Source organism: Emericellopsis atlantica (genome assembly GCF_019669845.1).
Source record: "Emericellopsis atlantica unplaced genomic scaffold F5Z01scaffold_5, whole genome shotgun sequence".
NCBI classification, from domain to species: Eukaryota; Fungi; Ascomycota; class Sordariomycetes; order Hypocreales; family Bionectriaceae; genus Emericellopsis; species Emericellopsis atlantica.
Genome location: NW_025764707.1, coordinates 1,065,568 through 1,080,398, shown reverse-complemented (window position 1 = coordinate 1,080,398; position 14,831 = coordinate 1,065,568). Strand labels below are relative to the sequence as shown.

Sequence of the window (14,831 nt, the reverse complement as noted above, 5' to 3'; positions counted from 1 at the left end):
ATGGCCGGGCACCATGACGCAGAACTGCCGCGCATCCTTGAGCACGCTCGGGTCTCCAGGCTTCCAAACACTGCTTACTACATACCCAACTTTATCACAGAAGACGAGGAGAGACTCCTTCTCGATAAGATTGCAAGCGCGCCTAAACCGCGATGGAAGCAGCTGACCCATCGGAGGCTACAAGCGTGGCCCTCGGAGCTTGTGCAGAATAAGCTCCTTCATGCACCATTGCCAGCTTGGTTGGACGACCCCGTGGTGACACGGCTTAAATCTATCCCGCTGTCTGATGCAGACCAGACATGGTTGTTCGAAGACAGTCCACACAAGGGTCCGAACCATGTCCTGATCAACGAGTATCCGCCTGGTGTCGGCATTATGCCTCATAAGTTGAGTGATCTTGAACAGTGAGCGAGCCGGCACCATGCTCATGTTTCGTAGGATGGTGCTGCGTACTGGCCTGTCGTTTGCACCGTTAGTCTTGGTGATAGCCTGTGCCTGAACTTATACCGCAGTAAGGAAGATGGCACTGTCAAGACGGAGCCGGCCTGGCGAGTACTGCAGGAGCCCCGGAGTGTCCTCATCACCATGGGAGATCTGTATACCGATTACCTGCACGGCATCGAGGAGACGCTCGAAGACGTCAACCTTGGTGAGGAGAGTGTGGTCAATTGGCCTCTATTGAATGACTGTCGCACCTTCTCATCGGGTCGGCACGTTCGCCAGACACGCACAAGCTTGACATATCGAGACGTGCTCAAAGTCTCAAAGGTCGGTGGCAAGCTCGGCCTCCTCACGAAGAAGTGATCGCAACCTCAAAACACGAAAGGAATCATCTTCCATCTCGAAGCCACCTTCTCGGCCCCAACCTTCTCTGCGTACCATTTTTTTGTGGTGTTCGCCGTTGTGCCCAAGTTTACCGCAACGAAGAGTAGACCTGTGAAGACGGTTCTGTTGACCACCGTGTCTGGCGGCGAAGCTACGAGAGATAGCGCCACATAGATCAGACACTCGCTTGTATAGTGTGGGCAGATGATGTGCTGGAACCACCCTTGGTGTGGCAGCGTGTACTTTCTGAGTCCTGACAGATGTTTGTGGCACTCATTCTGCTTGAAGGACGCGTAAATGAAAAGGATAACTCCAAGGACTGCGCGCGTAGAGGGAAGGCTGGGTGCCTGGGATGTGGTCCAGGACTCCAAAATCGCACCTACCAATATAGGTCAGCAATGCTCAGCACTGTTTAACGTAACCGCCTCACCGGATCCCTCAACCCAGACGGAGACGCTCATGCAGGCATAGTAGGCCAGCCCAACGATCCAGTGAACACTAGACATGGGGGATTTGCCAGCCTTCATGATCACCAAACTCTCGTACAGCCTCCTAAGTCCTTGAACTGCCATCAGTGTCCAGGCCACAAACACACTACCAAGTTCCGCACTTCGGCTCCCATCTTTGACCTGTGCCTGGGCTATAGCCTCCATGATGGCGCCTCTCGTGACAAACTGCCATGCCCAAAACGCGGAGCCAGCTACAGAAAGGACGTAGAAATGCAAAAACCACGAGTGCGGAACCTCCAGACAAGTAAGTAGCGATGTCAGGGTCTTCTTGGTCCACGTGTTGCTGTCGATCCCTGAGGTGTTGTTTGATCTCTGCTGCCTCGCGCCGTAGTCCAGCAACGCACTTTGCAGCTCTCTGGGGAGAACATGGACGCTAAGTATGACAGCCGCGCCAAACAGGTAGTACGTCTGACAATACTGGGCGGGTGTGAAGTGGCCCAGGAAGTCGGTCAAAGCGTGAATCGCTTCCATCTTCAGCGCGCTTCTACGGGAGAATTTGGGTGTGTTTCGATCGAAAGCCCTAAGCGAGGGAAGAGGCTTGTCGTTGAAAGAAAGGGTTTGGTTGGAAATCTGTGCGGCAGTTGACCAAGCCATGCGAAGCGGATCACGCTACCCTATTCACATTTGTTCAACATTGCAATGACATTCAAAGCCATACCATAAAAAATTCTACTTCCTCTAGATCCTAGGCAATTCAACTCATGGACTTCTCGGGGATGCAAACAACTGGGCAATTACGCATGAGAAGTTCATATTCGGCTTGGAAGACCCCTTTTCACACCTTAAAGGTAACGCATGCATATACTGACAACAGGCCATTCAATTTGCTTCATTGTATGTAGATGTCCTATTCAACCCAAATCTCGTGACTCGGATACATAAGAAGTCGAGCACGACTTTCATCGATGGCGTATGCATCAAGTGAATCAATTCTCATTCATCGGACTAGACTGAAAGGTCGCAGCCCTAGCATCTTTGAAAATCCCCAACGCCAAAATCATTACATCCCCAACTCCCGCTCGCACAGTCCTACTTCCTCAGATGACGGGGCACGTACTTGCCGGCGCCACCTGAAGGCAGCTTCTCTTGTGGAGCGGGCGACTCACGCCCACTATCGCCGCGGCTCGAGTTGCCCCGATCCATGGGAGCACCACGGGGGGCTTCGAACCGACGGGGTGGTGGTGCACTGTCCGCGTTGGGTGGAGGGGTGCCGGCGCCGCCAGACGAGGCAGCCTTGGCAGCCTCACGCTCACGCCAGCTTGGCTTGTTGCCAGCCAGGGGGAGACGAGGAGCACCAGAAGGACGCTCGTTGGAGTCGCTGCGCTCGACGAAAGGAACCGCACGAGCAGGTGGTGGCTGGTCGCCATCTGTGGGACCAGAGGCTTCACGCTCGCGCCATTTGCCAGCACCAAATACAGGAGGGCGACGACCTTCGGAGGACTCGGTCGGGGCGCCGCGGATGGGCACAGCGGGACCGCGCTCCTTCTCAGCCTTGCGACGGGCGAGGGCTTCCTCTTCACGACGCTGTTGGAGTGCAACCTTCTCGGACATCTCTTGACGCTCCTTCTCACGTTGCTCCTTGAGCTTGGCCATCTCAGCCTTCCTGGCCTCCTCGCGAGCAGCACGCTCCTCGGCTTCACGGGCAGCGCGCTCTTCAGCCTCGCGCAGTTCTCTCTCGCGTTCCTCTTGCTCGCGCTTCTCGCGCAGCTTACGTTCGCGATGCTCCTTCTTGCGGTTGGCGATCTGCTTCTCCAACTCACGCTCCGCGTCACGCCTCCTCTTCTCAAACTCATCGCGGCGACGCTCGTGGAGCGAAGCACGGAAAGACTCGTACTCTGGTACCAGGCGGCTGAGACGGTGCTTCAGCTCGACACTCTCTTTGTGCTTCGCCTCGGCTTCCTTGAGGGTCTTCTCCTTGACAGTCTCGTAGATGGCACGGTCCTGCTCAATCTGCTTCTCGTAGTCGGCGTTCAACTTCTTCGCCTCCTCTTGACGGTAGGCTCGTTCAAGATGGTCGATACGCTTGCCAGTGATACGGAGACGCTCATTGACATCATTCTTCTCTCTCTCGAGCTGAGCCAGCTTCATGGCTCGGATACGGTTGGTGTCAATGTTGTCAATGTCGTTGAGGTCGAGCTCAATGGCCTTGTCGTTCATGTTGAGCTCGGCAATCTGCTTCTTAATCTCTTCCTTGCGCACACGATCGTGCTCGGCCTTGATGCGCTTCTCCTCACGCTCCTTCTGCTCGGCAGCCAGGCGCTTGGCTTCAGCCTCAGCAAGTGCTTGCTCACGCAGCATCTTCTGTCGAGCGTTTTCCCTGTCGCGGTCGGCTTGAATCTTGGAGGCATCAGCCTTACGCTTCTCGATGATATCCTTGCGAGCGAAAGTGTCAATGTGCTCCTGCTCTGCGCCGGCCTTTGCCCTCGCAAGTGCAGCATTACGCCTGGCAATGCGATCCTTGTTCATCTCGGGATCGATGTAGTGGCAGGTGGTGAAAAGACTCTTTGCCAGGCGAGTGAGTTGCGAACGAACGATTTCGGAGGGTGTGTTCTGGAGACGCTGCACGGCACCAGTCTCGCTTTCCGCCGAACCGGCGCCAGATCCTGTGTGGCCGGCCTTGGAGGAAGAGAAGACGTCGTTATCGAAGCTGAGCACGCCGGTGGAGTGATCCATACGGACGGCCAAATCGCCCTTCTTGTTGCCGTTCATGATGAACTTCTCGATAGTGCCGCGGTCAACTTGGTAAGGCTCGGGGAACTGAGCGAGGCTCTGCACAAAGCTCAGGTCGACGGTCTCGTACACTTGAGACAGTTGCTGGAAAAGCCTTGTGAGGATGACCTGCTGCAGGGGCTGGATGTAGCGCTCCATATCGGCATCCGCTCCGATCTTGGTCAGGATGGGCGAGATTTTCTTGCAGATGGAAAGCGGGTGGAAGTCGACCTCCAGGATGTTGTATAGATCCTTGATCTCCGGGCGGGCGCGCTGGAGCAGGGACTTGGAAAGAGCATCCTTGAACAGACGTCCGCGAGTGGGGGCCTGGTTCATGCCAAGCAGGTGTGTCAAACGGGAGTTCTTGTTCTTGCGGGCCTCATCAAAGTCAACCATGGCGCCACGGGAGCGCGATGTGCTAATGACAGGGATGGCCAGGGCCGACAACAGCACGAACGACGCGGCCTTCTGCAGGTCTGCATCCGTAGCCGGAGGGTTGTCAGACTTCTTGCTCTGCCCTGTAGCAATCGACGAAGCAGAGTGGCACAGCAGAGTGTAGAACTTGGACCACGCGGCAGCGTGGAACAAATAGTTCTCACCGACCAGGAAGATGCGTGTCAGCTTCTCGTAGTAGTTTGCCATCATGATGTTCTTGGCAGGACGCTTGCTGAGGTTGAGTAGAGTGTGGATATCCTCCACGCTGCGGAAAGCCTCTTGCCACAACTCGAGCTCAACGGCTACGTTGAGCTGCTGAAACCTTGTCTCAAGATGACGCTGCAAGGTATCGGGGTCGCTCAGGTTGATAGCGTGCATCTGCGATGAATACTTGGCGGCAGTCTGGACGTGGTTCCTCAAGAGCTCACAGAGACGACGGAATTCAGTCTTGCGAAGGTGCTTGAGGCAGAAATCGAGAGCCTGGAAGGTTGTGGTCTGGTAAAGGATCTCGAGGCGGGCATTGTTGCGGAGAATGTCGAGAACTGTGCGGTAAGCCTCCCACAAGAACTTGAGGCAAGGCGTGACAATGGCACGATCGGTACGGTCGCGGGACTGCTCGCCGGAGACTGTAGCCAGGAGGATGGACTCGGGGGTCTCGCTGGCCTCCAGATCATCAACGTTCGATGTGTTGGCGTCGATGCTGGACTGCACCTCGTCGGCCTTCTTCTGAGCTGTGTTGACCTTTTCGACTGCGAGCTCGATGAAACGCTTCACTACCGACTATTGACGAAAATTAGGATACGCACACCCCAAAACGGCAAAAGATCCAGCATACCTCGATTGTTGCAATGTTTGTGTTCTGTGACATGTTCTTGTATTGGTACAGCGCATCCTTGGCGATTTTGCCCTTTCGCTGCTCAACCGCCAGCTCCAGGAGCTGGAGGATGACGGGCTCGAGACTGGCACTCGGGGCATTGCGCGATCGTTTGTTGGTGATGTGCTCGTGGAGAAGGTTGAGAGCTGCTGGGGCCTGGTTGACCCCGATGAGCTCTTGTGCTCGTTTGAGCACATTCTCGGGTTTTTGCAAAGGTGGCGGCGGCTGTAAAGTTCGTTAGCCAGGGTATTTGACGACGAGGGGTAGCAGTAGCCCGAGTATTCTGGGATAGGCGACGGCTGAGTACATTTGGAAAAACGTACCATGATGGGCGATACCCTCTTGCACGACTGGAGGATATGTGGACAATCGGTTTGCCGTCGCTGGCCAGGGAGTGGGAGGGATTGTCGGGCACTCAGTCGAGATGGCGTGGGCTTGGGGTGAACGAATTTTGTTTCCGTGTGTGCAGAGTCGCGGGGTTACTGCGCCGGCGACTCACTGTTTGATCCACAATCACGTGCCGCTTACGTGATGCTCGCTTGATCGACGGCAACGCGCCCTTGGAACACCACCAATACACAAATAGGCCCTTTCGTGCCCTTTCTCCAACACTTCAATGCTCCTAGCGTTAAGCCAGATCTCAAATTTACATACACCGGATTGGAGACAAACCTCATCAAACTGAGGCTAGGCATTACGCTGAGGTACCTATCAAGTAGTCTCAAAACGGGGTGCTGTCCCAGTCACGTGATCCCCATCCGGCGTCTCACGCAGTAAGAAAGCTACGAAGCTTAGCGCGAGATTGCGTCACCTCACCTTTGACAGCAACACCGCACTGCACGAGCTTCGTTCTGCATCCGATCATGGCGGACAGACGCCGCGAGGATCGCTCACGCTCGCCTCCTCGCCGCGGTCGGGGGGGCCGAGGAGGTTTCAGGTGGAAAGACACTAGCCGTTCGAACAATGACCGGGACGATCGAGGCGAACGAGGAGGCCGGAAGGAGTATCGCGACCGATCGCCACCTCGATATCGAGACTCAGATCGATTCGACCAGAGAAGGGAAAGGGACAATCGCGACCGACCTGGGGACAATGATCGCAATGATGGCCCGAGGGAGGAACGTCGACCCCGATCTCCCGGGGGGATGTCCCGGGACCACCATGCGACTGCCGAAACCGAGAAACCGCGAAAAGAGAAGAGGGAAAAGAAGGACAAGAAAGAGAAAAAGGCAGCTGCTGCCATACCCGCTGGGCAGGAAATGATTATCGTCAACGTCAACGATCGCCTTGGAACCAAATCTGCCATCCCATGCCTGCCAGCCGACACAGTCGGGCAACTCAAGTTGATGGTCGCAGCGCGGATAGGCCGAGAGCCCGGACAGATCATGTTGAAGCGTCAAGGCGAGCGGCCCTTCAAGGATCACATTACCCTAGAAGACTACGGCATCTCGAATGGTGTCCAGCTCGACCTTGAGGTCGACACTGGCGACTGAAATCCACTGGGTCTGACATCAAGGGCGCTCCTCAAATCGACCATAAGATTACAGATGGTAAGAGTCGCTTAACTACCTGAAGGTCAGCGCTGTCGCAGTGTCCTGACAGTTGTAGAGCGCCCAGCCATGCGCCAATGCGTGCCATTATCCCCCATGGGCAATGCGCAGATGAAGCCCTCTACGATCTTGTCACATTACGCAATTCGTGGCTGGTTTCCCAGCCTCTCAAAGGATGCGCTGTTATAAGTTTGGGGTGTCAAGCCATCTACGATAGGATTGTAGACTGTGATCCTCATTTCTACGGGAAACCAATGGTTTCCACCATGGCCAGCCTGCACCGAGAGTATACCAATGCTACACGAATCAATGCCAGGCTTGCTATAGAGCACAGCGGTGGTCCGGGGGTCGAAGGAGAGTAACGAGTGCCAACATAGAGGAATCGGGACCTGGATCTCATTTTACGCCTTCAGGACGGACCGTTGGAAACCTCCAGATCTGATCCGGTGGTCCACCGTTGCCGCGCAATATAAATCGTCTTGACTACTACTTAGTTAATTCCCGAACTACTTAATCAATTCCCGAACATTGAAGGCTCTCCGGAGCCGGGTCAGACCTCCCAAACTTGCTCTCGCCGTAGTCAAACATTCACTGGAATATTGTCAATAACTTCTGGCAAAATCGGTCTCTTGATAGTCTGTGGTAGTAATGTCAGGGGGAAATTTTGCCCCACAGCCGCCAGGTTACTCATTAGGAAGGCACCAATCTGAGCCACAAACAGCAACGCACGTGAAATCTCCTATGATAAAGTATGATTGATATTAATATTGATTGCTGTATCTTTCTTAGATTGACGGTAATAGTACTTCCATCATGACCTACCTTATAATAATGGCTAAAGACTTTGTACCGTATGCTTGTTAAATGGTGGTCATTGGTCTGTACCCATGGAAAGAATCGCTGCAGATGACCTGCATGCGCGCATCCTCTCAATCTCCTTCTCCAACGCCGCTTTTACTTGCATGTGTACACTTCTATCATTTCGCTGGTGGGTGTGTGAACGCGAGCGGCGGGGAAATCTGCCGCTTAGAGGCTAAAGGATGGAAAGCGGCACGAGATTCTGTCAGGATCGGGACTAGCTCGAGCAAATCAGCCAAGCCGACTGGAGGCGCTGCGGCCGCTCCAGCTTCCAGCCCTCCTCGTCTGGGTTGCGCTGCAACTTGAGTCCAGTCTCCCCCCTGAGGCTTGCTGCTTCGAGCTCCGATTATGAGGCCAGACCCACACTGGTCACTCCTGCCTGCGCTGACTCGCTCGAGTTGCACCTTTCGCCAGCCGGCCCCCCAACTCCAGTCCCAATTCCCAATTCCAGTTCCCCGTGACATCCTCGTTTGAATTCCTCCTCCGTCGACGCTGGCATCTCTTCGCCATCCATTCCTTCAGTCACAACGCGAGTACTAATAATGTAAGTTCTACTTATTTTCAATTGAATGACCCGACGAATCTGGACTGCTGGACACCCTCGCTTTCCGATCCCATCAATCGAGGCCACTACACAGCGAAAAGGGACCAGAGCCATCGCAGACAGCCATCAGCAGTAGCACCCAATGCTTCTGTGCCAGAGACACTCTCACCACAACCAGTCAGTCACGCCCAGGCTTCGACTACGGCAGACAGCAGCCGCCATCTCTCGAGCTGGCCGAAAGCGACGCGACAGGCTCGCGACACGGGAAGGGCTTGGTTATGTGAGGTATCCTGCCACACTGGGAGACGGCCTGTGCAAATCTTGGCTGAGTCTCAAGCTGTGCACGACCAGGATCCCAAACTTGGCTGTCAATTGAAGCCTCAAACCTCCGGAGCTCAGCCTGGTTGTGCGACTACTGATGGATGGACATGCAAGCTGCGCGAATATTCACATCTACGGCGGCCTCGAACTGTGACGAACCGTTGCTAACACAATGCATTAGCAGACGCTTCTATCAACACTGTCACGAGCCAAACGATAATCAACGTCTTCAACTCAATTCGGTCGGACAGGCATTCCGCCGATTATTCCCACCAACTTTATCTCCGCAGTTTCGATCCAATTTCCATAATTCAAAATGCCCCAGTACACGTCTCGTGACGTCGGCGACCCGTCGCAGATCAAGAAGACCAGGCAGTCGATGGCCGACCTGAAGTTGAGGCGATTGACAGAGCTGAACAACCGCTTGAGGGAGGATCTCGACCGTGAGCGCATCCCTGTCAGCACTGCGGCGAAGAGGTAAATCACGTAACCCACGTCAGAGAGGTGCAATGCTGATGATCCATGAAGCATCATTGCTTACTGCAACGGCACGAGAGATTACATGGTGCCTTCGACTTGGGGCGCTGTCCCCAAGGGCGAGGACCCCTACGCTCCACAACAATCCGGTGGCTGCTGCGTCGTCATGTGAAGTGAGAAACTCAAGAAGAATAGTAACAGCCTGAGCGTCTGGGAAGCGATCCGAAGGAATCGAAATCCAAGGAGAGAGGTACGACGAGGTACCACGACCGTCGATGATGATATACCAAGCGTTGTGCGTGCGCGGGAGGCACACTCACGCACCCGTCTTTCTGCAATGTACTTCTCTGATGCGCATTTCCTTTTGAAACTCATGCGTTGGGCGACTTTGCAAGCTAGGAGCAGGTTTGGGTACAGACTGCACGCGGTAGCGGGTATCGGAGGATATACGAGAGGGACAGCAAAGGTCCCTTTTCATGACATGATATATACGCGCTTGAGCCGGTTGCATTGTGGTTGGCAAGATACGTACCAACACCGGAAGCGTACTGATAGCTTCCTGTCTGGAAACCCGGTTGGCTAGTCAGCGTGTAATAATTCCCATCAAAATCCAGGTTTTCATTTTGTTCACCAGCGTCATGTACCGATACCGGGTTCGTCGTCTCCTGTCTTTGTCATCTCCATAGTGTGCTGTAATTATTGCTTGACTTGGGGCTCAGGCTTCCTCCACGTCTCCTCCACAGTAATAATGCCCTCGCGTCATATGTTCGGCACCTACAACCAAGACTAAATACCCGCCATCGACTTCGACAGTCCTTCACAGACCGGGCTCGTCGAGACAAGTGACCCCGCTGGACGAGGAACATACACCAGTACCTTACGTTAGCTTGCGTTTGGCAACGCCATTGCAACCGCCCAATTCAGCATTCAAGTCTACTACATGACCATGTCGACCGATGCCGCTCCTTCGAGCATCACGACCCAGGCCATAGTCTGGCCCCTGCCTAGGGTCACCATCCAGTTCTGTACCCAGTGCAAGTGGCTTCTCCGAGCTGCCTATGTGAGTTTCCTCTCGGGGTCCCTCGACATCAACCCCTCCATCCTCCTATAGCCCATGCCCGTGCTGACGAGTCCCCTCAAGTACGCCCAGGAGCTGCTGAGCACGTTCTCCACCTCGCTGGGGGAGGTCGCCCTGCAGCCTTCCACAGGCGGGACATTTGTCGTCCAGATATATCATGGAACGGCGGAGGCGAAGACGCTATGGGACAGAAGGACGGACGGGGGCTTTCCAGAGACCAAGGAGTTGAAGAGGAGAGTCAGAGACGTGATTGAGCCTGACAGGAATCTTGGACACGTGGACAGGGACTATGGCAAGAAGGATGAACAGGCCGTCAACGAGGAAAAGGACACAAGGAACGAGACGGCTGAACCGCAGGGCAACGAGCAGAAATGTGAAGACTGCGCAACATGACGGTATAGGACATGGTCATGAGAATTAGATTCAGATTTAGGGAGGTTTAATTAGGCGTCTGGCAGATGCATACGCCGCTAGAGGACTCAATGGTACCATGTCATGTTCTGCGTGGAGGAAAAAGAGCTAAGGTACCTGGTAAATAAAAGTCAAAAGCGATTTTTATGTATATTTATTGCTGAGCTAAGAAACAGCCGTTGTCGTGATCAACGTTGCAGATTGGGCATGATACGACCGAAGCTCGCCGAGTTCAACACAGGTTTGCCAGACACGCTCGATGGACCGATCTCTCGAGATTGCTCGACAACTAATTCCGACGTCATGTCGGACCCGGCGAGAGGAGGATTATGCGGAATGGAGCGAGATTACGAGACGCGCAAGAGGATCGCAGATTTACAGAAGCCGGAGCGCCGGACACTGCTTGTCGCTGTGGCTAGCAGCCGGCGCGGCGAGAGGACTTGTTCGTCGAGGGTGCGATAGAAGTAGTCCACTGCTTGCTTATCGCCGTCCGAACTTCTGCTTCTTCTCGGCAGGCTTGAGGATCTGGGACCGAACGTCAGCAACTGGTATAGCCACAACTCGCGGAGCTCACATACCTGGAACGAGCACAGTAGACTCTCATCAACGCTCATCATGGCGCCAGCATTGTCGAATTCTCCACAGTAGTTGGGAGCACTGAAGAGGGTGACAAGTTGGCGTTTGCTGAAGAACTCGTAGCCGTCCTCCACGACCTGGTGAGCGCGGCAGATGAGATCCATGTCGTGCTTCTGGAGGAAGCGCGATACAACATCAGGACCGAAGGTGAAGGATACACCACGGTCGTTTTCACTCCATCCCGTAATGTCCTTGTCCGGGTCTGACCACAACAGGTCGCACAGCAACCCACAGTCGGGGATCTTGGAGAGTCAGCATGACATGCGCAACGCTGTGGCACTTGGGATATCGGCTTACATCTGTAGGGCGCATCACGCGGCGAATCTGCTCCATGGAGTTCAAGTCAGGGCTCAAGCCACCGTGCATGGTGAAGATTTTCTCGTCGATGATAGCGGCGATAGGTAGGCAGTTGAAGCAGTCCGTGAAGGTCTTCCACAATTTGATGTTGTAGCGACGCTTGCACTCGTCGTAAAAGCCGTAGATGCGGTTGATGGAGGCACACTCATGGTTGCCACGCAGGACGAAGAAGTTCTCGGGATACTTGATCTTGTAGGCCAGCAACAAGCAGATGGTCTCGAGCGATTGCTTGCCTCTGTCGACGTAGTCGCCAAGGAAGAGGTAGTTGGCTTCGGGGGGGAAGCCACCGTATTCAAACAGGCGCAAGAGATCGTAGTACTGCCCGTGGATGTCGCCGCAGATCTGAACCGGTGTTAGCATGCCATCTTGGCGTTTTCTACATGTCGCCCATATTCACCTTGATGGGAGCCTCAAGCTCGAGGAGGATAGGCTGCGAGATGAAAATCTCCCGAGCCTTGGTGCACAGATACCGAATCTCGGCTTCGAGGAGCTGAACCTGCTTGCCGGGGCGGCTGCCGCGAACTTCCAGCAGTCGGTCGATTATGGAGTCGAGATCGACCTCGTGTTCTGCCATCGTAACAAGCCCTCGATGGGAAATGTCAGGCTACAAGGAGAGATTGTGTGGGCGGCGGTAAGGGAAAGGAATCCAGCCGATGCGCAGGGTTGAGGCAGCTGCGGGGACTCGGTCAGTTGACGGCGATGTTCGTAACTGATCGCTGCTGCTTATGCGCTAGGTTGGTGGTACTCGGATCGAGCCTGCAGACCGCAAATACGGCTCGTCAGCAAGCTGCGGAATACGTCGCATGGTACAAATTGCATAGTGTGCAGACTTGCAAAGCCAAGTAGAGAAATTGAGCGCACAAATGGGCTATTGTGTGGTGAGGGCAAGGCGAGCGAAATCTTCTTGACTCAAATGTGAATGATGGGGGGGAGCGGGAGGAGGGGTTTGCCGTTTTTTATCAAGAGGCTAAGCCATCACGGAACTGGGAATGATTCGACTCACTGTGACGGTGGCGTAGCTCCAGGCAGGAGAAGATTCCCGTCGCAAGATTTCTCGTTAGGGTAGGTATTACTTGTCAAGAGAATGACGATCAATATAGGCTGTTTGTCGTCGTCGTCGTCGCAATTGCCTTGGGAGGCGATGTGATGATTGCGGGTGTGGAGGTCTTCGTCACCCAGTGAGTGGAGGCTGGCGTCTTGGAATGCAGGTTCGCAAGTGCGTCGTGGATGGTACGCTTTCGCGCTGTCGCCTGGATTTTTTTTAAGGTTTTAGGTCGTCCGTGGACGATGTCGCCTTGTATGATTTTGAGTGTGATCTGGGAGGATCGATATCACCAGGTGGACGGTTGGTGATACCTACAGTCGATGTTGGCGGTAGGCTGCCACGAGGACTGAGGAAAGAGTCAGGATGGATGTTTTCGGCCGCGCGCGTTTGACGTGGTCGCGAGGAGTAAAAGCTGCTCACAAGAATCGCAAGTGTTTAGTATCGAGATCAGGGACCTGTCTTGTGTATGACGCAGGCGGCGCTGTGTCGTTGTCGTCTGTTGATTTCGCGTGTCAACTCTGTCGAGTGGTGGCAGAGGAGTAGGAAGAGGGATGGATGGTCGGACTTGTTGTGCTTTTTTTTCTCGCGTGCAAAGGGCAAAGGGGGGCCGCTCGAAAACCCAGCGGCTGTATCGACTGGATCGTCTGGCTCCGGCGCGCCGCTGGGTAAGGGACCTTGGTGCTGAAGGGAGGAGCTGGGCGCTGATTTAGGCGGCTAGAGGCTAGAGCGCAGTGGGCTAGAGGACCGGACTCCGGCTGGCGGGGCCACCGATGTGGACTGGATCTCAGTGCTCACCTCAGGACAATTAGTAAGGTAAGGTAAGTGAGCGCCTCTGCCAGTGGAGGCTTCAGTCCCGTATACTTGGTAGACGAGGGACTGGATCTAAATAACTAGACTACATGTACACTGCCCGAGTACACGTATTACGGAGCGAGTAGGGTAAAGCAAGTTACAGGTGAATCCCACTCTCAACTTGCTGACCGCGGGAACCCGGCTGCCTGGTCTGGCCGTCCTTCCATCTCGCCCGAGAGGCCGAAACCATTGCCCAAGATACGTCTGTAGACCGCGACGTGAATTAGGAGACACATCGACCCAAACCTTGCCAGCCTCTGGCCACTTTTGCAGATCCATGGCAACTAGAACCTTGCGTACTCTTAGATCCTATGGCCAACCACTCCACTAGAGCTCCAGTGCTTGCGGCCAGCGTTAGGGAACGCGCAGCGCACACCACCATGTCAAGGCCCAGCACAGCCACTATCAAATCGATGCTAACAAACCACCCGGCCCACCGTTGTACTTGACAGTATCAAGGCTTGCACATATGCCGAGCATCGGTTTAGCAAGCAGTCGCACCAAGATACGGCAGCCGATGTTCCCATGTGCGTGGTAGGACAATTGCCACCCAGAGCTCGCGCAAGGAGAATGGCACTGAGCTTCCCTCCTTGCCTGTTCTCTGATAAGTGGTGGCTGACGGTACAAGACCAAAGACTGGACGCCTCTGCTACCCTTGATTACCCCTGAGACGACGTCGTTTCAGTTAGAGATCGCCATATACTCTGGACTGCAGCTCATTGACCAAGGCATCTCGACTCGCAAGCTGCAAGCTGCAAGGCTCGTCCATCGGTCCACGCCGATTAAAATGGGGGGCCCAGAAAAGCTTGGCCTATGGTCAGTTGCAACACGCAACCTGGCGCCAATAGTTCTACAGCAAGTGGGCGACAACCCAGGCTCTTCCGGGGCCCGATCTTCATCAGTCGTCGTAAGCCAGGACCCAGTTGACTTCGCGAAGGCATCGGGAACACGCTTTGTTCGTGTCGACATTCCCATCTTCAGCTAATTAGCTGGGCCTGGCGAAGAGGAGGCTCTGGCTTCTCGGCAGATCTATCGTGGATACCTCATGGGCCATGGCGTGATCAGAGTGATGGTTCGGGATAGCAGCTGGTAGATATTTATAGAAATTCCCACCTCACAAGCGTAAAGGCTATTATACTACACATTGCGCCCCCTGACTCTCGATGAATGTGATGAAAACATACCTGGTACCTTCGGGAGTGACGTCGCTTTTCAGGTATCACCACCTCATGACGTTTCTGATGTGTATAATTGCAAACAAAGCTGCCAATCAATATTGTAGACTGCGGACCTGTGAAATGCCTTAAAACGTTGTCCCACGCTCCTCGGTTCTGCTTCGCATTGTGATAC

At 54.5% G+C, this 14,831-nt stretch overlaps 7 protein-coding genes across 7 annotated transcripts; 4 read left to right on the top strand and 3 right to left on the bottom strand.

Moving 5' to 3' along the window:
- Positions 1-804, top strand: F5Z01DRAFT_679943 (uncharacterized protein; the record flags this gene model as incomplete). Its single annotated transcript, XM_046265565.1, has 2 exons — positions 1-366; positions 439-804. 2 exons carry the CDS (start codon positions 1-3, stop codon positions 802-804), a joined length of 732 nt encoding a protein of 243 aa, XP_046121244.1.
- Positions 805-812: 8 nt separating this feature from the next.
- Positions 813-1,805, bottom strand: F5Z01DRAFT_617054 (3-oxo-5-alpha-steroid 4-dehydrogenase-domain-containing protein; the record flags this gene model as incomplete). Its single annotated transcript, XM_046260954.1, has 2 exons — positions 813-1,204; positions 1,256-1,805. The coding sequence occupies 2 exons, from the start codon at positions 1,803-1,805 to the stop codon at positions 813-815; spliced, it is 942 nt and encodes a 313-aa protein (XP_046121243.1).
- A 181-nt stretch (positions 1,806-1,986) lies between these two features.
- Positions 1,987-5,806, bottom strand: F5Z01DRAFT_648469 (putative eukaryotic translation initiation factor 3 subunit EifCa). The gene is made up of 3 exons (XM_046263036.1): positions 5,676-5,806; positions 5,314-5,577; positions 1,987-5,258 (listed from the first exon to the last, which is right to left on the bottom strand). Exons 1-3 carry the CDS (start codon positions 5,676-5,678, stop codon positions 2,364-2,366), a joined length of 3,162 nt encoding a protein of 1,053 aa, XP_046121242.1. The 5' UTR covers positions 5,679-5,806; the 3' UTR covers positions 1,987-2,363.
- Positions 5,807-5,830: 24 nt separating this feature from the next.
- On the top strand, positions 5,831-7,024 carry F5Z01DRAFT_464810 (putative ubiquitin-like protein). The gene is made up of 2 exons (XM_046259946.1): positions 5,831-6,902; positions 6,963-7,024. The coding sequence occupies exon 1, from the start codon at positions 6,216-6,218 to the stop codon at positions 6,843-6,845; it is 630 nt and encodes a 209-aa protein (XP_046121241.1). The 5' UTR covers positions 5,831-6,215; the 3' UTR covers positions 6,846-6,902; positions 6,963-7,024.
- A 1,815-nt stretch (positions 7,025-8,839) lies between these two features.
- Positions 8,840-9,357, top strand: F5Z01DRAFT_464357 (G protein gamma subunit). The gene is made up of 2 exons (XM_046259944.1): positions 8,840-9,102; positions 9,154-9,357. Exons 1-2 carry the CDS (start codon positions 8,942-8,944, stop codon positions 9,272-9,274), a joined length of 282 nt encoding a protein of 93 aa, XP_046121240.1. The 5' UTR covers positions 8,840-8,941; the 3' UTR covers positions 9,275-9,357.
- A 301-nt stretch (positions 9,358-9,658) lies between these two features.
- F5Z01DRAFT_464469 (Rdx family-domain-containing protein) lies at positions 9,659-10,699 on the top strand. The gene is made up of 2 exons (XM_046259945.1): positions 9,659-10,162; positions 10,244-10,699. The coding sequence occupies exons 1-2, from the start codon at positions 10,043-10,045 to the stop codon at positions 10,571-10,573; spliced, it is 450 nt and encodes a 149-aa protein (XP_046121239.1). The 5' UTR covers positions 9,659-10,042; the 3' UTR covers positions 10,574-10,699.
- A 372-nt stretch (positions 10,700-11,071) lies between these two features.
- Positions 11,072-12,158, bottom strand: F5Z01DRAFT_617244 (serine/threonine-specific protein phosphatase PP1 catalytic subunit; the record flags this gene model as incomplete). The annotated part of the gene is made up of 4 exons (XM_046260963.1): positions 11,072-11,116; positions 11,170-11,469; positions 11,525-11,926; positions 11,982-12,158. 4 exons carry the CDS (start codon positions 12,156-12,158, stop codon positions 11,072-11,074), a joined length of 924 nt encoding a protein of 307 aa, XP_046121238.1.
- Between the last annotated feature and the right edge of the window lie 2,673 nt (positions 12,159-14,831).

What these genes read in the sequence shown, in the direction of transcription:
- F5Z01DRAFT_648469 (XM_046263036.1), bottom strand. An exon ending in CAAACATTGCAACAATCGAG is followed by an intron (nt 5,259 to 5,313) that starts GTATGCTGGATC and finishes TTTCGTCAATAG; the next exon opens with TCGGTAGTGAAGCGTTTCAT.
- F5Z01DRAFT_464810 (XM_046259946.1), top strand. Translation starts at nt 6,216, where the DNA reads ATGGCGGACAGACGCCGCGAGGATCGCTCACGCTCGCCTCCTCGCCGC.
- F5Z01DRAFT_464357 (XM_046259944.1), top strand. Translation starts at nt 8,942, where the DNA reads ATGCCCCAGTACACGTCTCGTGACGTCGGCGACCCGTCGCAGATCAAG. An exon ending in GTCAGCACTGCGGCGAAGAG is followed by an intron (nt 9,103 to 9,153) that starts GTAAATCACGTA and finishes TGATCCATGAAG; the next exon opens with CATCATTGCTTACTGCAACG.
- F5Z01DRAFT_464469 (XM_046259945.1), top strand. Translation starts at nt 10,043, where the DNA reads ATGACCATGTCGACCGATGCCGCTCCTTCGAGCATCACGACCCAGGCC. An exon ending in GGCTTCTCCGAGCTGCCTAT is followed by an intron (nt 10,163 to 10,243) that starts GTGAGTTTCCTC and finishes AGTCCCCTCAAG; the next exon opens with TACGCCCAGGAGCTGCTGAG.